The sequence below is a fragment of the Botryllus schlosseri genome, chromosome 1 (genome assembly GCF_051294905.1).
Source record: "Botryllus schlosseri isolate E-star chromosome 1, Bs_hap1, whole genome shotgun sequence".
Lineage (NCBI taxonomy): Eukaryota > Metazoa > Chordata > Ascidiacea > Stolidobranchia > Styelidae > Botryllus > Botryllus schlosseri.
The window spans coordinates 40,977,823-40,995,608 of record NC_137236.1 but is presented as its reverse complement, the minus strand read 5'-3'; the positions used below and the strand labels follow the sequence as shown (position 1 = coordinate 40,995,608).

The 17,786-nt window shown below is 39.1% G+C and overlaps 3 protein-coding genes and 2 long non-coding RNA genes across 5 annotated transcripts in view; 2 read left to right on the top strand and 3 right to left on the bottom strand.

Moving 5' to 3' along the window:
- LOC145436382 (protein bicaudal C homolog 1-like) overlaps positions 1 to 17,786 on the bottom strand; it is a 788,516-nt gene that overhangs the window by 201,310 nt on the left and 569,420 nt on the right. The gene's annotated exons all lie outside the window — the stretch shown is intronic.
- LOC145436956 (uncharacterized) overlaps positions 1 to 17,786 on the top strand; it is a 416,296-nt gene that overhangs the window by 205,072 nt on the left and 193,438 nt on the right. The gene's annotated exons all lie outside the window — the stretch shown is intronic.
- The window catches only part of LOC145437004 (uncharacterized), a 214,972-nt gene that overhangs the window by 110,495 nt on the left and 86,691 nt on the right, over positions 1 to 17,786 (bottom strand). The gene's annotated exons all lie outside the window — the stretch shown is intronic.
- On the bottom strand, positions 100 to 16,304 carry LOC145449808 (acyl-CoA dehydrogenase family member 11-like). Its single transcript, XM_080328245.1, has 11 exons — positions 16,128 to 16,304; positions 14,498 to 14,566; positions 12,637 to 12,775; positions 11,426 to 11,533; positions 10,577 to 10,675; positions 8,968 to 9,120; positions 8,231 to 8,374; positions 6,942 to 7,021; positions 6,767 to 6,883; positions 1,255 to 1,364; positions 100 to 483 (listed from the first exon to the last, which is right to left on the bottom strand). The coding sequence occupies exons 1-11, from the start codon at positions 16,224 to 16,226 to the stop codon at positions 375 to 377; spliced, it is 1,227 nt and encodes a 408-aa protein (XP_080184371.1). The 5' UTR covers positions 16,227 to 16,304; the 3' UTR covers positions 100 to 374.
- Positions 3,488 to 5,742, top strand: LOC145449826 (uncharacterized). The gene is made up of 4 exons (XM_080328269.1): positions 3,488 to 3,751; positions 4,104 to 4,284; positions 5,087 to 5,265; positions 5,328 to 5,742. The coding sequence occupies exons 1-4, from the start codon at positions 3,604 to 3,606 to the stop codon at positions 5,573 to 5,575; spliced, it is 756 nt and encodes a 251-aa protein (XP_080184395.1). The 5' UTR covers positions 3,488 to 3,603; the 3' UTR covers positions 5,576 to 5,742.

The following is a 17,786-nucleotide window of genomic DNA, read 5'->3' as shown; positions in this document are numbered from 1 at the left end:
CACTGATTTCCCAATTCTAGGGGTATCCACCCCCAAGGCTATGAGGCACGTTAATTGGCTCAGAATCCTAGCCAATTCTGAGATGACACAACCGAAAGATCAATGGATGAATATATTGTATTTGCCGCGCATTGATAATAAATTTGAAATATTACGAACGTTATTGCATAGCTCATTAATTTATGAATAATACAATAATTAGATGGAGCGTGAATAAAGAGTATCGGCAGTAACATCGAAGGCGATTCTCAAGTCAAAAAATGTCATTTAACCATTTCGGACTAATTAACGACCGACTTATCACGATAAAAGGGCATAGTAGCACCATAACGTAGATAAACGATGGAAAGGTATCAATTTCGATTGAAGAAAATTCACAGCTTGGCCATTCTCATTTGCTCGATAATCTCCATCTTCGCGATCATACTCAAGTGCACCTCGTCAGGACCGTCGGCAATTTGTAGTATGCGTGCACCAGCAAACCTGACAAGAAAATTCGTATTCTAGTTATCATCGGAGACGGTCTATAACGAAGGACTTTACTATAGTCAAGTAGCTTTTGCTTAAATGCACTAACTCAACCCAATGGTGTTGCAGCTGTGGATTATACCACTCCGCTATCTCGCGCTCGCCACACTTGAGATATTTTAAATGACATGATTGAGGTCCCTTGTATCAGGACCAATACTTGAAAAATAAGCCCCAAACTGTCTTATCCGTTTGAATAAACATGTTAAGAGTGAGAAGACTGACTAGCCTATATATCACTAATATGAGGCCTTCGATAGCACCCAACAGTTTCAAGAACATGAGTTGAAACTGACTTGAACTCGACAATGACCAGCGAACACTCCGACTATCCCAACGTTACGACTCGGACTAGACCCGTTGCTCTCTGACTTTGACTGCTAGTACTAGTCAGCCATCAAGATTACCGGATCTCGGTCTGACAAACAAACTCGCCTAACGACACATGTAGGTCTACCATTCATTCTCATCACTAGTCAATATAGCCTTTATTTCTTTCCATCCAGTGCGCAATGTGCAAATTGCGAATGCCTCTTATTACATCGCGTAGGCCTAGGTGGGCATCTGATTTCCAGAGACTACTCCAAGTCGTTTCGACACACCTTTCTATCTTTTTATTGTATTGCAGTCTTGTGGTGTTTTGAAATGATGATATCATCAATGGAATTAGTATAGTCAGAACTATAAGTTATTATTATATTAAATTAGTATTATTATAAAACGTACCATTGCGCGAAAGGAAAGTCTTGCGATACACCCGCTGCTCCGTGAATCTGAATAGTTTTATCGACTGCATTTTTCATCACCCGCGGCGCTACGACTTTGATCATCGCTATCTGGAAAACATAAAATGCTCATTGTCCATAGCGAATTCTGTTGTAAGACACAGTTGACTACGGGGTAAGGCACTTAATGTGTCTAACATCTAACACAGTGGTTCTCAAACCAGTGTTCCATGATACAGTATCAAGGGTACCGTGGAAGTCAAAACACACACTATAGTCTCATAGATATGATTTGTGTTGATGCGCTCGCCTTGTCGATCATTGGTTGCAGGTAAATAGGGCGGATCAGTAGCAGAGATGGTCGGATCCCCAAATTTCGGCAACGGAACCAAGCATGGCCCGGCTGGTAATTGTAAATTCAGAGTCCGAAAAAAAAACCGGCTGGGTATCTCCAATGCGGTGACCCAAATAATCCTGTCAAAATCCGGATCCAGTCCAATACTTATACAAACTCATTTGCAATTGGTATCACGCCTGCGTTTCGATTGAACAATAGGGTGACACTTTCCAAGGTGAAGGCTCGCATTTCTGAATTGGTGCTTGGAAAGGAACAGCAGAGGTCCGCCGATTCGCACTAAATATTCATTATAGTGTTTTTGCCTTAAGGACTCTCTGCACGGCAACTCGCCGTACCGCACTTCCCCGGTGAAAGAGCGCACCCACAAAGAATGGAAAGAGCAAGAAAGAACCGCGGAATAGAGACATCGAAAAAGGAACTGTGACATCGGGCACTAGGCCGAGGTGGATGCCAGTTCAAAAGACCGCATCTGCATGATCGTTCAACATCCTCCTATCTGTTCATTACATCGGATTGTACATTGTGCGTGTCTTGTTCAGACGAAAATATAATCCGACGATTATTATTATATTCTTTATTTACAGTAAAACTGGTAGATACACACATAATCCGGGGAGCAACCTGCCCCCAAAGGAAAATGGCGAGATTGGAGTAAATTTTTAAAATTTCAGTAATACATTCAAATTGTTATTCTTATGCAATACACGGAGAAGTCAGATTACAGAATTGCAGCAGAAGAAGAATTGGCAAGGGTTACAGAGCAGAGGTAGAGATGATTGAAGATGAAGAATCGAAATTACAGAAATTATGCTGTCATTCACAAGTGTAATTTTAGTCCAGTGGTGCATTCAAGGCCTTCCGAAGAATGTGCACAGTGCCCAATAATGTGATCTTTTGGATCATGTCGAATCGAACGTTACCCGGAATTTGTTGGATATGTCTCACGAGTTTTTGCTCACGACCCCTGTAGCACCAATGACTATCGGTACAATGTTTATTTTGCATCGCCACATTTTCTCACATTCCATTTTGAGCTCTGCGTATTTGGAGTGTTTTTCTATAGAATGTAAACGTGGAATGGCAGCGACCGATTTTGCAGCATCGTTCCGCTTCACTGAGGCTTTACTCAGACATATTTTACGGCAGCTACTGTAGGATTTATGGTAATCCAAAAGTCGTCTTCCAGAGCGCAGAATTACCTGAATCTGGTATTGATCGAAAGCTACTGTCACACTGACTCCGAAAATGTAAATGAAAATATGATCAGGCACTGGGCCGCTTAGAATTCGCCCTTCAAGTCTGAATTATCGGCATTGTCCGAACAATTGAAGAGCCGCAATGGGTCATTGTTGTGGTCATTGTTTTGCGTTCATCCGATTGTTCTGAACAATGCAGATTTTAGATGTTGAGGGTGATTTATCATCTAAGTACGGAGCCTGATCGTATTTTGATTGATATTTTCGGAATCAGTGCGACAGTAGCTTTCGATCAAGACCAGATTCAGTAAGTTCTGAGCTCTGGAAGACAACTTTTGGATTGCCATAAATCCTACTGTAGCTGCCGTAAAATAAGTCCGAGTAAAGCTTCAGTGAAGCGGAACGAAGCTGCAAAATCGGTCGCTGCCATTCCACGTTTACATTCTATAGTTTTTCTGATTCTTTTTGCAGTAGGTTGTGACTTGTGATCAGCTGGGACAGCCAGTTCAATGAATAAGCATTCTCTTTTCTTTTTTAGTTTGACGATTATATCCGGGCGGTTGCTCCTGATTTCGCGGTCAGTTATAACTGGTACATCCAACAGAATTTTTACTTGTTCGTTTTCTGTCACTGGTGCTGGGCTGTTATTACTATTATTTATTATAAAGTTATTTGCGGCACCAAGCGTATCATCGAATTTCCTGCCTCCGGCCCGACCGACCGTGACTGTCGTGTTTGCACATATGCGCAATCTAGCGGATCATCAAACTTAACATGTCAGTCAAGTCGGTCAGAAATGAGAGCGCGCGAAATGGACGAAGAGAAGCTCGTGTTAGCTGTTGAGAAATTCCCTTGTTTGTATGATTGGGATCACCGCCACTATCCGGATCTCAACATAAAAAGAAATGCATGGATCAAAATTTCATCGTTAGTGGGTTGTTCAGGTAAGGCATTTATCATTATGTGTCAGTACAATACTGCTCAAGTCAAAAGATTCCGTATCCTAATCCTAAACATAAAAAGATATCAAATACCACTGAATCAATAACAGTCATCCCTTGCACAACCTGACATATCTATCTCGCCTTCCAGCATATGCCACCTCTTTTTATATTATTTTCTTTTACTTTTCATTTAGTGTGCATACCTCCTTTTTACATCGCCTAGGACAGGGGCGTCTAATTTCAAATACTTTTTTTCATTACATCACAGTCTTGTGGTGCGTCGAAACTATGAATTTGGTATTGTAAATTCCCTGATTTATTCAATTTCATGAGTTTCATCATATATTTTTAGCGGCTAAATGCCGAAAGACATGGGAGAACCTCAGAGATAAATACAGGCGAGAGAGGAAGAAAGAAATCAAGGCAGAGTCAGGAGCACAGCAAAATGGAAGACCTACGTGGCCCTTGCTGTCGACAATGTCATTCCTGCGACCGTTCACAAAAAGTCGACGACCGTTCACAAAAAGTCGAAAGTAAGCTCTGAAGCCTTGAATATTTACTACTAGGACAGAAAAAGGGGAAGGTTTTGACCTAAAAAATCAAATTATGACATTCCTGGAATTTAAAAAAACATAATTTTGACTAAATGTGGACCTCATGTAAATAAGTAGCTGTCTGTCCCTATGAAGTAGGTTGGCCTGAAAAACTTTTTTGTCTTAAAACAGACAAATTTTTGATCCAGATCTATGAAGAATTCCATTATTTACTTCGGGCATTGTGGTAGGAATAAATAAAATTTGTTGTTGTGCAACGGAAGATACTTCCCTACATTGTCAGGTAGAAAGTGTCTGTCCTTACAAGTAGCTTGCCAAGAATGGAGAACGAACGTTCGACAGCAGCAGTTGTTGACTTGTCAACATTCAAGTTGAATGTAAACTGCTGGTGACAAACCGTGTTGCTTCATTTTGATAATGTTGTCTGCATCACAATTTTTATCATGCGCTTCTTGATATAAGAACCAATGTCCACACAGTCTTGCTTCAGTTAGGATATTGTGGTATGTTGAGCTTAGCACCATGTCAGGCTATTTGATTCATTTACCCGTGTGTAAGAATCATCATGAGCAGATTATGAGCCGCCTACAACGAAAGGCCTATAAAATAGGCTACAAGTGTTGAATGATAAGTTCCCCGACAGTGCAAACATCTACGATACAAAGAAAATGCTGGTTCCAAAAAAACTTTCTAATTTTTTGACGTAACTCTACAATTTCGGCATGTCAAAAGCATCGCTCTATTCATGACATTGCAGTTACACCTAAATGGCTCCATTCAGATCCACATCGAATTTGGACGTCAGTGAAGGTCAATCTAAACCACAACTTCCAAGCAGCACCGATTCCGGTTTCTTCGACGCCAGTGGAGAAACTGTTTTGACTCCAGTTTTTACAGCAGACGATTATCGGGAGGAGACTGCACAAAGTTCAATGAACTCGACATCATATTCACCAAATGGTTAGTTAAAAATAAAATCTTGTGTTTGATGAGGCCGAAATTCATGCAATTCAATGTTCTAGGATCAACAGATAATAGTCCTACTCTCACGTTGCCGAGAAAAGCAAAAAAACGGAAAAGGGCTGCAAACGAGGATGATTATAGCCAACTTGTTACCGAGCCTCAGCCTATTCCCTCCAATAAAGCGGACTGTGACGAGCTGTTTCTGCTGAGCATGCATGCTGACCTGAAGTCGTTGCCGTTACAGAAGAAATGCGAATTCAAAGCGAGAGCTCTAAATCTGATGAACGAATTGTTACTGAATGATTAATACAGTCACCCTTTATTTCCATTGAAAAACTGAATGCAGTGTTTTTACTTTTTGGTGCATGGATTGTGATTACGTCGCGTATGTTACATTGTTTTTATAACTGCGTATAAATTTTCTGCGGTAGCCGGTAAAATATCTTTTTATAATAAATTCAAAATTTCACCGGGTGGATTGGATACATATTTGGAGTGTCACGTTTTTTTATCTTTGATAACCTGCATTCATATTATGGTCTCAATAGCAGTTCTGGCCACAGGTGCTGTTATCTGAATAGTAGTAGAAAACTGGAACTTTGCAGTAGCAGAGAACCTAGTCTAATAATGCAGACGCTCTCACAATGCCATAGTCGTGGTTGGTTTCAATGTCGTAGGGCTATATAAGACTCGAACCTAGAGCTCATTTTATAGGGTTACCATACATGATACGTCCTCGTGGAAATGTCCTTTTCGCGATTTAGTCCTCATTTTTGAGAATTTTGGTTATTGAGCAAAATTCGACTGAGAGACAGTAAATCAGCACTGAAGTAACGGTCCGGCGGCTATTTCGGGAGCTGAGCCAGAAAGTTGATATTATTTTAGTCAACAGACCTCGGAAGTGGGAAAAATTTCGTAAGTGTCCTTCTTTCCCGATTCCAAAATATGGTAACCCTAACCAAAGGCGTACATAAAACTCAACCTATAGCTCATTATACTGAATGCAGCACTCAGCGAGCTCTCAAAGTCGGTAATTGACAATTGTGCATTCCAATGAAAGGGTTCTACCAGCATACAACCCCATCGAGCTTTGTCTTTAGTAGAATGTCCAACGTGCCAGCAATTAGCCTCTTTCTTTGGACGCAATTACTGAAAACTTCCCTATCTGAAGCTCTTAGTCGGTCTTGGCCGTCTGAGTCTCGAGTCGTGCGCAATGACTCGAGTCAAAGTCAAGTAAATACACAGATTGACTCGAGTCGAGACATTTCCGTATTTTGATAAAACGACTCTTGTCAAGTCGAGTCTTCAGAAAATCTTGGCTGGAGTCATTATAACCCATGAAAGAAATGATATATAATAAAAGAATGCAAATACAACAAAAATACATGGTCAACAGTTTCATTCATATTTTGAACGCGTCGATATCGCCCACGTTGGGAACCACTGGTCTATATGAACTGATTGAGGATATCCAGCATCAAATGAAAATAATACAAACCAATTTCCGAGCAGCTTTCGAACCATTCTGGTCTATTACGTGGGCGGCCTTCAGCACTAAAAGTCTGGCCTGTTCGATTTCGATACGAATCTCCGCTAAATGGTGCTGGTTAACTTGCTGAAGACAATTGCATAAATTGGTGTTATCTTCATAAAAAAAGCAAAGGTAAACTTACGTGTTCGATTAGACGTTTGCCGAAGGCCCTTCGCTGACTCGATCTGAGCAGAAAATACTCAACGCTACGTTCGGCTAGGCCTGATAAACGAAAACAGGAGAGTTGGAAAGCAAAATAATTGTAAGCTTTTTTAAAGGATATTAGAATTGGAATTATAGCTATACAGTTTTTCCCAAAGTAGATTACAATTAGAATTATAGCACCACATTTTTTTCCAAATTAGATGAGATTTACAGAATTAGCAAAGTTTGGAAATTGATTAATGTTCAGATCTTATCCATCAAAGTTCATTCTTATATCGGAGCAGGGGTTACTAACATACAGCCTGCGACATCATATTTTTTTCTAGCTAACCCCAATATAGATTCTTTAGTCGCTGATAAGTGTTTCCAAGTATCGTGCGCAGGTCATAGTTCAAAATAAGAATGAAACTGATGATCATGATATTTTTGTTGTATTTGTATTTCTTTTATAGAACATCATTTCTTTTGTGGCAACCAAATGCCCGTCGCCAGGGTCGTAATGATTCGAGTCGAGATTTTCTGAAGACTCGACTTGACAAGAGTCATTTTATCAAAATACGGAAATGTCTCGACTCGAGTCAATCTGTGTATTGACTCGACTTAGACTCGAGTCATTGCGCATGACTCGAACCAAGTCATACGGCTCAAGACTCAAACGGCCAAGGCCGACTTTTCATCGTAATTTCGAAGAATAGAAAAGTAACCACACTATTGGGATTTCGTCTATTGGTACTGGTACTGAAAATGCGACCAGAAACTGCTAAAAGTGAGGAAAATTAGTATATTATAAATGCGAACCATTCGATATCACCAAACAGAGTTATAAAAAGTGGGTTTAACAAGACTTTAACTGGAAATTGAGCAGTCAACACAATGACTTGGTCATAAAAGAAGAAAAACAGTGTGGCCGATTTTATCTCGATATTGATATTATGCGGCCTCTACGAAACTTGAACATTGGCCCGCGACCCATTTTGAGTTGGCAAACCCTGCATTAGAGCGTAGAAACATTTCACAAATTACATTACAGTTAGATTACCTGGAATTATCTAGTTGTAAAAGTCCGGCTATGGGGGGTGATCAATAACGAAGAACTTCTTCCTTATTCCAGTGCTAGTGTAGGTTTTGCTAATTAACGATTCACTTTCAGGACTCTTTTCTTGGAATTGAGTGGCAGTATTTTTATCGCAACGTTTTGGGAAAAACACAGTTGCTTGGTACGCCCACCCTTTTTCTAGTAGCGTGCATATTCTTTTCATTTCTTACCGATAGATCTCATGCAGTGGTGAATTCTGCCAGGACCAAGGCGGCCTTGGGCTATTTCGAATCCTCGGCCTTCGCCGAGTATTAAGTTCTCTTTCGGAACGCGAACGTTGTTGAATTCCATGTCCATATGTCCGTGAGGATAGTCTGAAATGGAAATATCGATTGTACTCGACCGAATATTTGACATTGTCATAGACAACATATTACATTAGTAGGGCAACTTTAAACCTAAAAATCAAAATCTTGACTTTTTTCGACCTCAACAAACTTAATTTTGACTTAACGTATGCAAATTACGTGTGTTCCCACATTATCTTAAAATTGTACCACTTATCTTCATTTCATGTTGGAACTGGTTGTCCTAACGAAGTAGTTTGGCCTGAAAAAACGAAAGAAAAGAAGAGACTAGTACCGTATTTTAACGAAATCTGGCCCTATTAAGAATTGCAGTACTTACAATACATATTATGGTAAATTCGTTGTAGTACGAGAGTCTTGAGTAAAGGGTCACGAATCAAGATCGATCGATTTTAGACAACTTTTGCATCAGACTAACCAATCACGGTCATAATTGAGTTAAAAAGCAATAGTTTGGATCACCAAACATTTCATTCGCAATAGGCCCACAACTTCTAGCAAACAATTTTTGATATTCCTTATGCTAAATCTCAAACTTGAACTTCTCATCGATTCATATTCTCGACTCATAATAACTTATAATTCTTAATTTCACTCACCCAAGTATCCAAACAGACTCAACGGTCTGATGATCCTCACACCCGGGCTATCGAACGGCACCACAATCATGCTATGTAACTGATGTCTGCCCCTGTTTCGGTTTGGGGTACGGCCCATGACAATGCCAATCTTACATCTGGGGTCACCCGCACCTGAACAAAATCATATGCTAGAGTCAGAATTTCTTTCTTTGTAACTACAAGTGGGATGCTTAAAAATAACTTTTTTCATATTATACTGGCTATTTGATAAAAAACAATGCACAACAAATTTGGCTCAATTCCAACCTGTAGAAGCATTGCTATTTAGGATTTATTGAATAATAAATATTTTTCAAATTTCACTGGCTAGCCCATGAAATTGTTGGGTGGTCTAAAAAACGACGCAAAACAAATTTGGCTCAATTCCAGCCAGTAGAAGCATTGCGGTTTTGGATTTATTGAATTAAAATAGCTTTTTTTTCAAATTTTGCTGGCTACACCATGAAATTGTTAGGTTGTCTAAAAAAAAACGATACAAACCGAATCTGGCTTAATTATAACGAGTAGAACCATTTCTAGTTTGCTTTTATTGAATAAAAATGCTTCAAAATTACTGGGAACCCCATGAAGTTGTTAGGTTGTCTAATTAATGGTGCATATCAAATTTGCCTCAATTCCATCCAGTGGAAGCATTGGTGTTTGTGATTTTTTGAAAAAAAAAATTCAAATTTTACTGGTCACCAGGGTTGTAACCAAGTCACAATGCTCCGAGTCACAAGTCAATCTCAGTTTTATAGTTTTGACTCGAGTCAAGTCGAGTCATTTTCAATTCACAACCGAGTCAAGTCCGAGTCCAAGTCACCGAGCAGAGGGTCGAGTCCGAGTCATGGTATTATGACTCGAGTCGAGTCCAAGTCATTGTGTTGACTGCCCAGTTTCCAGTTAAAGGCTTACAAATCCACTTTTTATAACTCTGTTTGGTGATATCGAATGGTTCGCATTTATAATATTATAATTTTCGTCAGTTTTAGCAGTTTCTGGACGCATTTTCAAGTACCAGTACCAATAGACGAAATCACAATAGTGTGATTACTTTACTATTCCTCGAAATTACAATGAAACGTCGGTCTTGGCCTTCTGAGTCTCCCGTCATATGACTTGGTTCGAGTCATGCGCAATGACTCGAGTCCAAGTCGAGTCAATACACAAATTGACTCGAGTCGAGTCATTTCCGTATTTTGAGAAAATGACTCGAGTCAAGTCGAGTTATCTGAAAAATGTGACTCGAGTCGGACTCGAGTTGAGTCATGACTCGAGTCATTACAACCCTGCTGGTCACCCTATGAAGTTTGCTCAATTCCAACCGGTAGAATCATTGGTATGTTGGATTTACTGCATAAAAATAATTACTTTTTTCAAATATCACCATGAAATTGTTAGGATGTCTAAGAAACGATGAATAGGCCTAACAAATTTGGCTCGATTCTGAAACGCAGAAGCGAATTTACTCGGTACAAATTTTGTGGTTGAAAAAATAGTATTTACGGTGGGAAATTCTTTCATTATTACCGAACACTATAAATATTATTTTATCAAATACGATATAGAGGGTTTACATTATTCTCACCACTGCTCCACCATTTTTTGCCGTTGACAATGTAATAATCTCCGTCTGGGATTATGGACAGTTCCATGTTAGTAGCATCGCTTGACGCCACGTCCGGTTCTGAATTGAGACGCAAATTATTTGCTATCAAATAATATATTCGCATTGAGATAAGCACAAATATTTTCGCCTGACACTCGCAAGGAGTAATCGTCAGCGACAAGCAGAGTATTGAAAAGAACATGGTACATCAACGATCATATCACCAAGATCGAGTGCTCGAATTATTGAGATCAGCCCTTGTCGCCTCCAAGATTCTAAACTTTTGATTGGTTGTAAGCCTATCAGTCAAATGAGGATGTGTATAATGTATATATTGACAATGTCATGATACACTTTGCCAATGTCATTGATGAAATCATACATTTTGCCAAGACCACAATACACTAAGGTCAGGGGTCACAGAGTTTGTGTTGCAAGGCTAAGTAAGGAGGCAATGCGGCTAATAAGATTCTATTTTACAGTGTTAAAATAAGCCTACAATTATTTCCAAACATTGAGACTATCACTACGGCCAGTTGGTGTCATTTGAAGCAATTTGGCTGAAATGCAATGAAAATCACTTTTCTGGCATGGCTATCATGCATGAACGCAATAACGCTGCATCAGTGTTTTGGCAAATGATTAACTAAACTACCAAGGTCTAGTATTTGGTGCGTCACACAGCAAACACAGTAACAGCTATGTGTACATTGCGATTTTCCATTACGGTACCACTAACTAGCTTTGTGAAATTTTACGGCGAACAGAAGCTATGAGCTTCTACTGACAATTGAATCGCGCAATTGGCAATCACAAAATGACACAAACCTGTCATGCAAAACGCAGACCTGATCTCCCCTTCCAGCAATGGCTTCAGCCATTTTTCTTTCTGATATTCGCTGCCGTACTTGTAAAGAACTTCCATATTACCGGTGTCTGAATGGAAACAAAAACATTTCCTATCATGGTAACATCCCAACGTAAATACTGGAACAACAGTATGGAAGGAGGCATTAAGTTCCAAGTTTTCGAATATGGATACCTGGTGTGTAATTAAGAAGATTATATCTATGCAGTTCAAACATCACAGTCAGAATTCAACAATTACCTAATCCTAGTTGTCTTCTAATTAGACGAATTGGAGCAAAATTCATGTAATCTAATTCTAATACATCGTGCCAATTTTAGAGTTTTTGCGAATCAAGTAATTCTAATTGTAATGCAATTTTGAAATATCTGTGTAGTTCAATTTTTTCTTCTTCATATTCCGAGGAATCACCGATCAATTGTTAGGTTGCCTGAAAATACGCTGCAGAAGTTTGAAATTTTTGATTTATTTTAAAAAATTTAAAAATAATTATCAAATTTTACTGTCAACCCCACGAACATCGATGCAAAAACAAAATTGATGCAATTCTGACCCATAGAAGCGGAGTGATTCACAATTCTGGAATTACCCACTGTCCAGGCTATTTTTTGCAACTCAAAAGTTTTCAACCGAAATCACTTCGCTTGTACCGGTTGGAAATGGGCAGAAATTAGTAAGCATCGTTATTTTTCAGACAATTTAACAATTTCATGAGGCGAACAGTAAAATTTGAAAGTTTATTGTTTTACTTATTACTTAAATTTTTATTGCCTAGTTTATAATATGACATAGGCCTACATGCATTCATTTCATGTTGAATTGATTTGGGGTCATCTCATTTATAGGCTGATATAGTGAATTTTTGAGATTTGCCATTCAATAGCTTCTTGGAGGCACAGAACTTCAATCGAATACTATAACCTTATTGATATTTGAAAGAAACCCAAATATTTTCGGCTGACACTCGTCAGGGGTAATCTTCAGCTACTAGTAGAGAATTGGATAGAACATTGTATATTAGCAATCGTATCACAAAATATGACGTCACCGGCATGAAATTTCATATTTGGTAACACGATTGTCGATACCCGGTATCCAAAGTTCTTACAATTCTCTACTAGTTGCTGACTATTACCCCTGCCTCGTGTCAGTTGAAAATATCCGGGCGTACCTGGTGCGCTGCAGTTGAAGACCTCAGACGCAAAACCATATTTTCCAAGATGCTCGGCGACGTAAGCGTAGTCGACGTTGCTTAATCCACTTACGCCAGGCAGAAAAAGGTTGAATAGACCTTGAGCTTTGGCCTTGGCCTGTTTGATATTCAAGATTTTGATGTAACAACTGATGCATATCAAGGGTATCGACTCGTTGACATCGATATTACGAAATACTGCCTCGCAGTCTCGGCATAATCAAGTAAAAGTAAATTAGATTCTTTATATTTTGACGTCACAACACTACGAAAGACGAGAACCCAAGGTTGAAATGACTCGAGTCACTGGTGACTCGACTTAACTCGAGTCTTTTTCTGAAACGCGTAAACCAAGTCATTTGACTCGAGACTAGGACGGCCAAGACAGACATTTCATTGTAACTTCGAAGAATAGTAAGTCCCCATATGATTGGTATTTCGTCTATCAGTCCTGATACTTAGAAAATAGGGCCAGAGACTGTTAGGTCTAAGGAAACTTACGTTATTATGAATGCGAGCTATACCTATCACTCAAGCGGAGTTGAAAAAGTGGGTTGAACTCGAAGCTGAACAGTGAACAAAATGACTTGGACTCGACCCTCTACTCACTGACTCGGACTTGACTCGGTGGTGAATCGAAAATGACTCGACTTGACTCGAGTCAAAACTATAAAAGCGAGATTGACTCGTGACTCGGAACCTTGTGACTTGGTTACAACCCGGTGAGGAACGTTCGAATATGTACCTCCTATGCGACCATAACGAACATAGCGCCAGCAATACATCACATTAAAGATAATTACGCATTTTTTAGACTGTATTTGTTTTATTTGACTTTGCAACAATGCTTTCCGTGGATAACGACTTTTCAAAAAGGTCATTTCCTCCAATATGAGTAGGTTTGTACTATAGGCCTACGTTTTGCATGCTGCGATACCAACTGAGGTTTACACTCTTTCATAGTGGAAAATATTATCAAAACTATAATCTATGCTGATAAATCAACAATGATGGGCAAAAACGATATAATTTCAGCACTCGACCGAATCATCTCTCTCTCACTATTCGACTACTCAATTCAGATTCGAGTGCTTGAATTATTGTGCCAAGACCTGATCATGGCTTTGTATTTATTCTTGGAAACTCTACCGAATTCAGGAAGAATCTACTTTTCTGAAAGAGATATTATATCTTCTACATGAGAATATATTTATAATTTCACACATAGGTACCGGTACGCCAAACAAGATTTTGTTGTTAAATCAGAAATGTAACAAATTGTAACATGCTAATTGCATTGGCAAAACCAACCGACATTTTCATGGCTGTCTAAAAATCAATAATTTGCTTGCAACTTTTTTTCTGTACATTTTCAAGACAAAGTTTTATGAAAGTGAGATAGAAACATGTTGCTTCCGCAGCTTTTAAGCTCAAAACTAGCTTTCTAGCATAAGCGGTTATCAAGATATGGCAAAATTAACTATTTTCGTCTTGTTCGGTGAAATTACACGAACACTAGAGGGTGCAGGAACCAAATATCAATGGAACTTTTCGAAATTCAAATTTTTTTTTCACTCCACCCGATTTACTATGTTGCTAAAAGATATCTTGTGAGATTTCCAAAACAGTTTGTTGTTATGGAATATCGTATAACAATTGTAAGCGGTAATAGGAAGAATTCACGAGCACAAGACCAGCTTTGAAAGTCTAATTTCCAATCCTGACTTAAAATCGTACTTTTCTGAGCCATACTTCCGACACAAGACAAGTTGAAACTACTAGGCAAGGTTTAGCCACAACAAGTTGATACCGTGATAAGAATTAATGCAAACTTTCTCACTTTCAGCTCCTCCACCATAGGGATGACACACCATTTGTTCTCGGCTCTTTCCAAGTATTCGTAGTATTCCTGTAATATAAGTACGGTAGCTATTACATGAAGGCATTACATTTATAATCGAAGTACCCAGTACAATAGAGAATAAGCATACTGTCCTCAGTGGTGTATAGTGTATACAGTGGGTAGAATCGTAGAACCCCCTACCCCTTTTCTAAGCTCGACTCTACCATTTATAGTTCTCTTGGAGAGAGTAAACTGCTCATCCTTTATTCCGAATGCATGTTGTTCGACTGTTTGTATTGTTCCTCACGCCATTGTTGTGAGGTCTTAACGACGTAAATCATTCTGCTTAACCAATCGCCATACTAGATTATGCCCCTACGTTCATTCATCAATAGCGCGCCCCTGCTTTGTGAGTAAGTCTTTATTCACATACTGGTACTGGATTAAATAAAATGTATGTTTTGATACTCCATACCTGGCATATGTTTATGCGTATTGAGAAGTTAACACGAGCAAGATGATCTGATCCTTGTTGCATTGGCAGTCATACATAGAATCAGGGTTGTAATGACTCGAGTCAAACCCGAGTCACGATTTTCTGATGACTCGACTTGACTCGAGTCATTTTCTCAAAATACGGAAATGACTCGACTCGAGTTAATTTGTGTATCGACTCGACTTGGACTCGAGTCGTTGCGCATAAATCGAAAGTCAGACGGCCAAGGTCGACATTTCATTGTAATTTCGAAGAATAGTAAAGGAACCATACTATCGAGATTTCGTCTATTCGTACTGGTACTTGAAAATGCGACCAGAAACTGCACAAAGTGAGGAACATTAGTATATTGTGAATGCGAACCATGCGATATCTCCAAACAGGGTTATAAAAAGTGGGTTTAACAAGACTTTAACTGGAAACTAAGCAGTTAAAACAATGACTTGGACTTGGACTCGACCCTCTGCTTGCTGACTTGGACTTGACTCGGTGGTGAATTGAAAATGAATCGACTTGACTCGAGTCAAAACTATAAGTGTGAGATTGACTTGTGACTCGGAGACTTGTGACTTGGTTACAACCCTGCATAGAATTCAGCCAATTAATCTAATAGAATATAGGCTATAATATATATAGAACATTGTCCGTTTTCAAAATATACCTCCTCTTCCCCCCTTGTATGTCACATCTCCCTCCTTTACTCTCGGCTGGCTATACACACTTGACTTTCTCATGTTACACCATTAGGCAGCAGTAGTCAGTAATGACACTATGTTCGGCTATGCCTGAGAGACGAAAAAGTAGAGGTGCTGATGGTTACCATAGGTGACGAGCAGCAAAAGACTAATTCTGTTTCTAGTCGACAGTTTCCTGGTTTTAAGGAGAACTAGGCCTGGGGCTTTACTTGTATCTTGGACGTTACCTCTACTTCTGATTTTACTTGAGTACCAATGATGACTGCTTTCTCACACTGCCTATGACAGCTTATCACACTTTAAGAACACCGAAAAAGCAGTGTATTTCCACCTGTGCCATTGAGGTGCTTAGACAAGATGCCAAATTTCAAGTTTTTAACTGAATTTCGCACATTTTACAATTCGACCACTTAAGCTCAAATTGCATATACAATACCTTCTCTCTCGGGGCAATGTGATCTTTTATGAACGTCTTGACTTTGTCCAGGATTACCTGACCTTTCGGCGATGGTGATAATATTGTGGTAGGTGTCATTTTGGATCAGCAGACGTACGGCCTATAGATTATTTTATGCAGAACTATCTGAAAAGAACATAAGCATCTTATCAAATAAGTGGCAAATATAATGGGTTACCATACGTTCCTACGTTAAAATGACATATAGGAAATAAGTAACCATCAACTGGGTCTTTCGCCAGTTGGGTCGGCCTTTTTTCAAGTCAAACAACTTCAAACTCGGAATAAATTTATCAATTTTAACGGATTTACTCCTGAATATCAAGTCTATAAATTTTCAAAATTAGGTTTCAATTAAAATTACACCTACGAATTATGAATCACGAAATACCAATTATAGGTATTTTTTCCAAATTGAAGTAGAAATCCAATTACTGAAGTCGCAAAATCTTGAAAATTTAATCAAGTTCCGATAATATCAAATGTAGCTGGACAACACGATTGGCTCGCTTCGCACAACACAATCGTCTGGTAGCTTTCACAGGAAAACCATAAATTACATTAGCAAATGCAGTGCAATGCAAACTGCAAAGTGATTACAGTTGCAGTGATTGCAGTTGCAGAATGCAGACTGCCCGAATCAGCTGCTTCGTTGTAGCGACTTTTGGTTGTATCCTTGATGAGAGAGAAGAAGAGAGCGAGTGTCTACGAAATGCTTACCTTAGTTATCTATAATGTGGCTAAGTCACATTCGATAGTGTGTCCATCGTTTTTTCCCGAATGCAATATATTTTCAACCGCTTTAGACAAACGCAATGCACAGTGCGATATACAAGCCTCGGGGTGATTTAATGGACATAATATATTATAGGAGGATGTAGAAACGGTCAGTGACGGTCTTTTAATAAAGGTATCCACGCACGATGCAACAATGTGTAATCTTGACTACATCATCTCGTCGGCTATCAGACAATCGTCGAACATGTCCGCATTTCAAGTCGAAATACAAGTAATATCTTCTAAACTAAATGAATACTATTATAGTCAGCCTTCAGGATTACGGGACCACTACATAACATATCATTCTCGCCTTCTGTCACATGCCACCTCGTTTTGTCGCTACTGCCTTTCATATTCTCTGTTTTACGCTTCGACACCATCCTATCTTTTCATTGTATCGCAGTTTTGTGGCGTTTTGATTTATTGAAAATATTAATAATACTGATACTCCAAATCGTTTCGACATCTTCATATCTTTCATTGTATCGCAGTCTTTTGGTGTATTGAAACGATGAAAATTTTAGCAATACATTGAAACGTAATGATCCTTTTTCATTGGACGGCTCTTCTTTTTTGCTTGCCCTTTTCTTCCTCTTCTTTGTGTACGTCCTTCACCAGAACATTTTTTAGAGGATTTTTTTCGCCGTAAGGACAAGCAAAGCAGGGCCATATTCAAAATGAAGCCAATGTATAGCAGCGTGTGCCGAAACAATATAAACCACTGTTTCCATATAGTTTTGTTCAAACCTTCTTTGTCCCCTCTGTGCATTAAATTATTACGCGATACGTTTCCAAATTCCTGATTCGTACAAGTGAATAAGTGTTCGTGATGAATCGATGAACGGCGGGCATGTCGAC

What these genes read in the sequence shown, in the direction of transcription:
- LOC145449808 (XM_080328245.1), bottom strand. Translation starts at nt 16,226, where the DNA reads ATGACACCTACCACAATATTATCACCATCGCCGAAAGGTCAGGTAATC. An exon ending in ACATTGCCCCGAGAGAGAAG is followed by an intron (nt 14,567 to 16,127) that starts GTATTGTATATG and finishes CTTATATTACAG; the next exon opens with GAATACTACGAATACTTGGA. An exon ending in CTATGGTGGAGGAGCTGAAA is followed by an intron (nt 12,776 to 14,497) that starts GTGAGAAAGTTT and finishes AATATCAAACAG; the next exon opens with GCCAAGGCCAAAGCTCAAGG.
- LOC145449826 (XM_080328269.1), top strand. Translation starts at nt 3,604, where the DNA reads ATGAGAGCGCGCGAAATGGACGAAGAGAAGCTCGTGTTAGCTGTTGAG. An exon ending in ATCGTTAGTGGGTTGTTCAG is followed by an intron (nt 3,752 to 4,103) that starts GTAAGGCATTTA and finishes ATATATTTTTAG; the next exon opens with CGGCTAAATGCCGAAAGACA. An exon ending in GACATCATATTCACCAAATG is followed by an intron (nt 5,266 to 5,327) that starts GTTAGTTAAAAA and finishes TCAATGTTCTAG; the next exon opens with GATCAACAGATAATAGTCCT.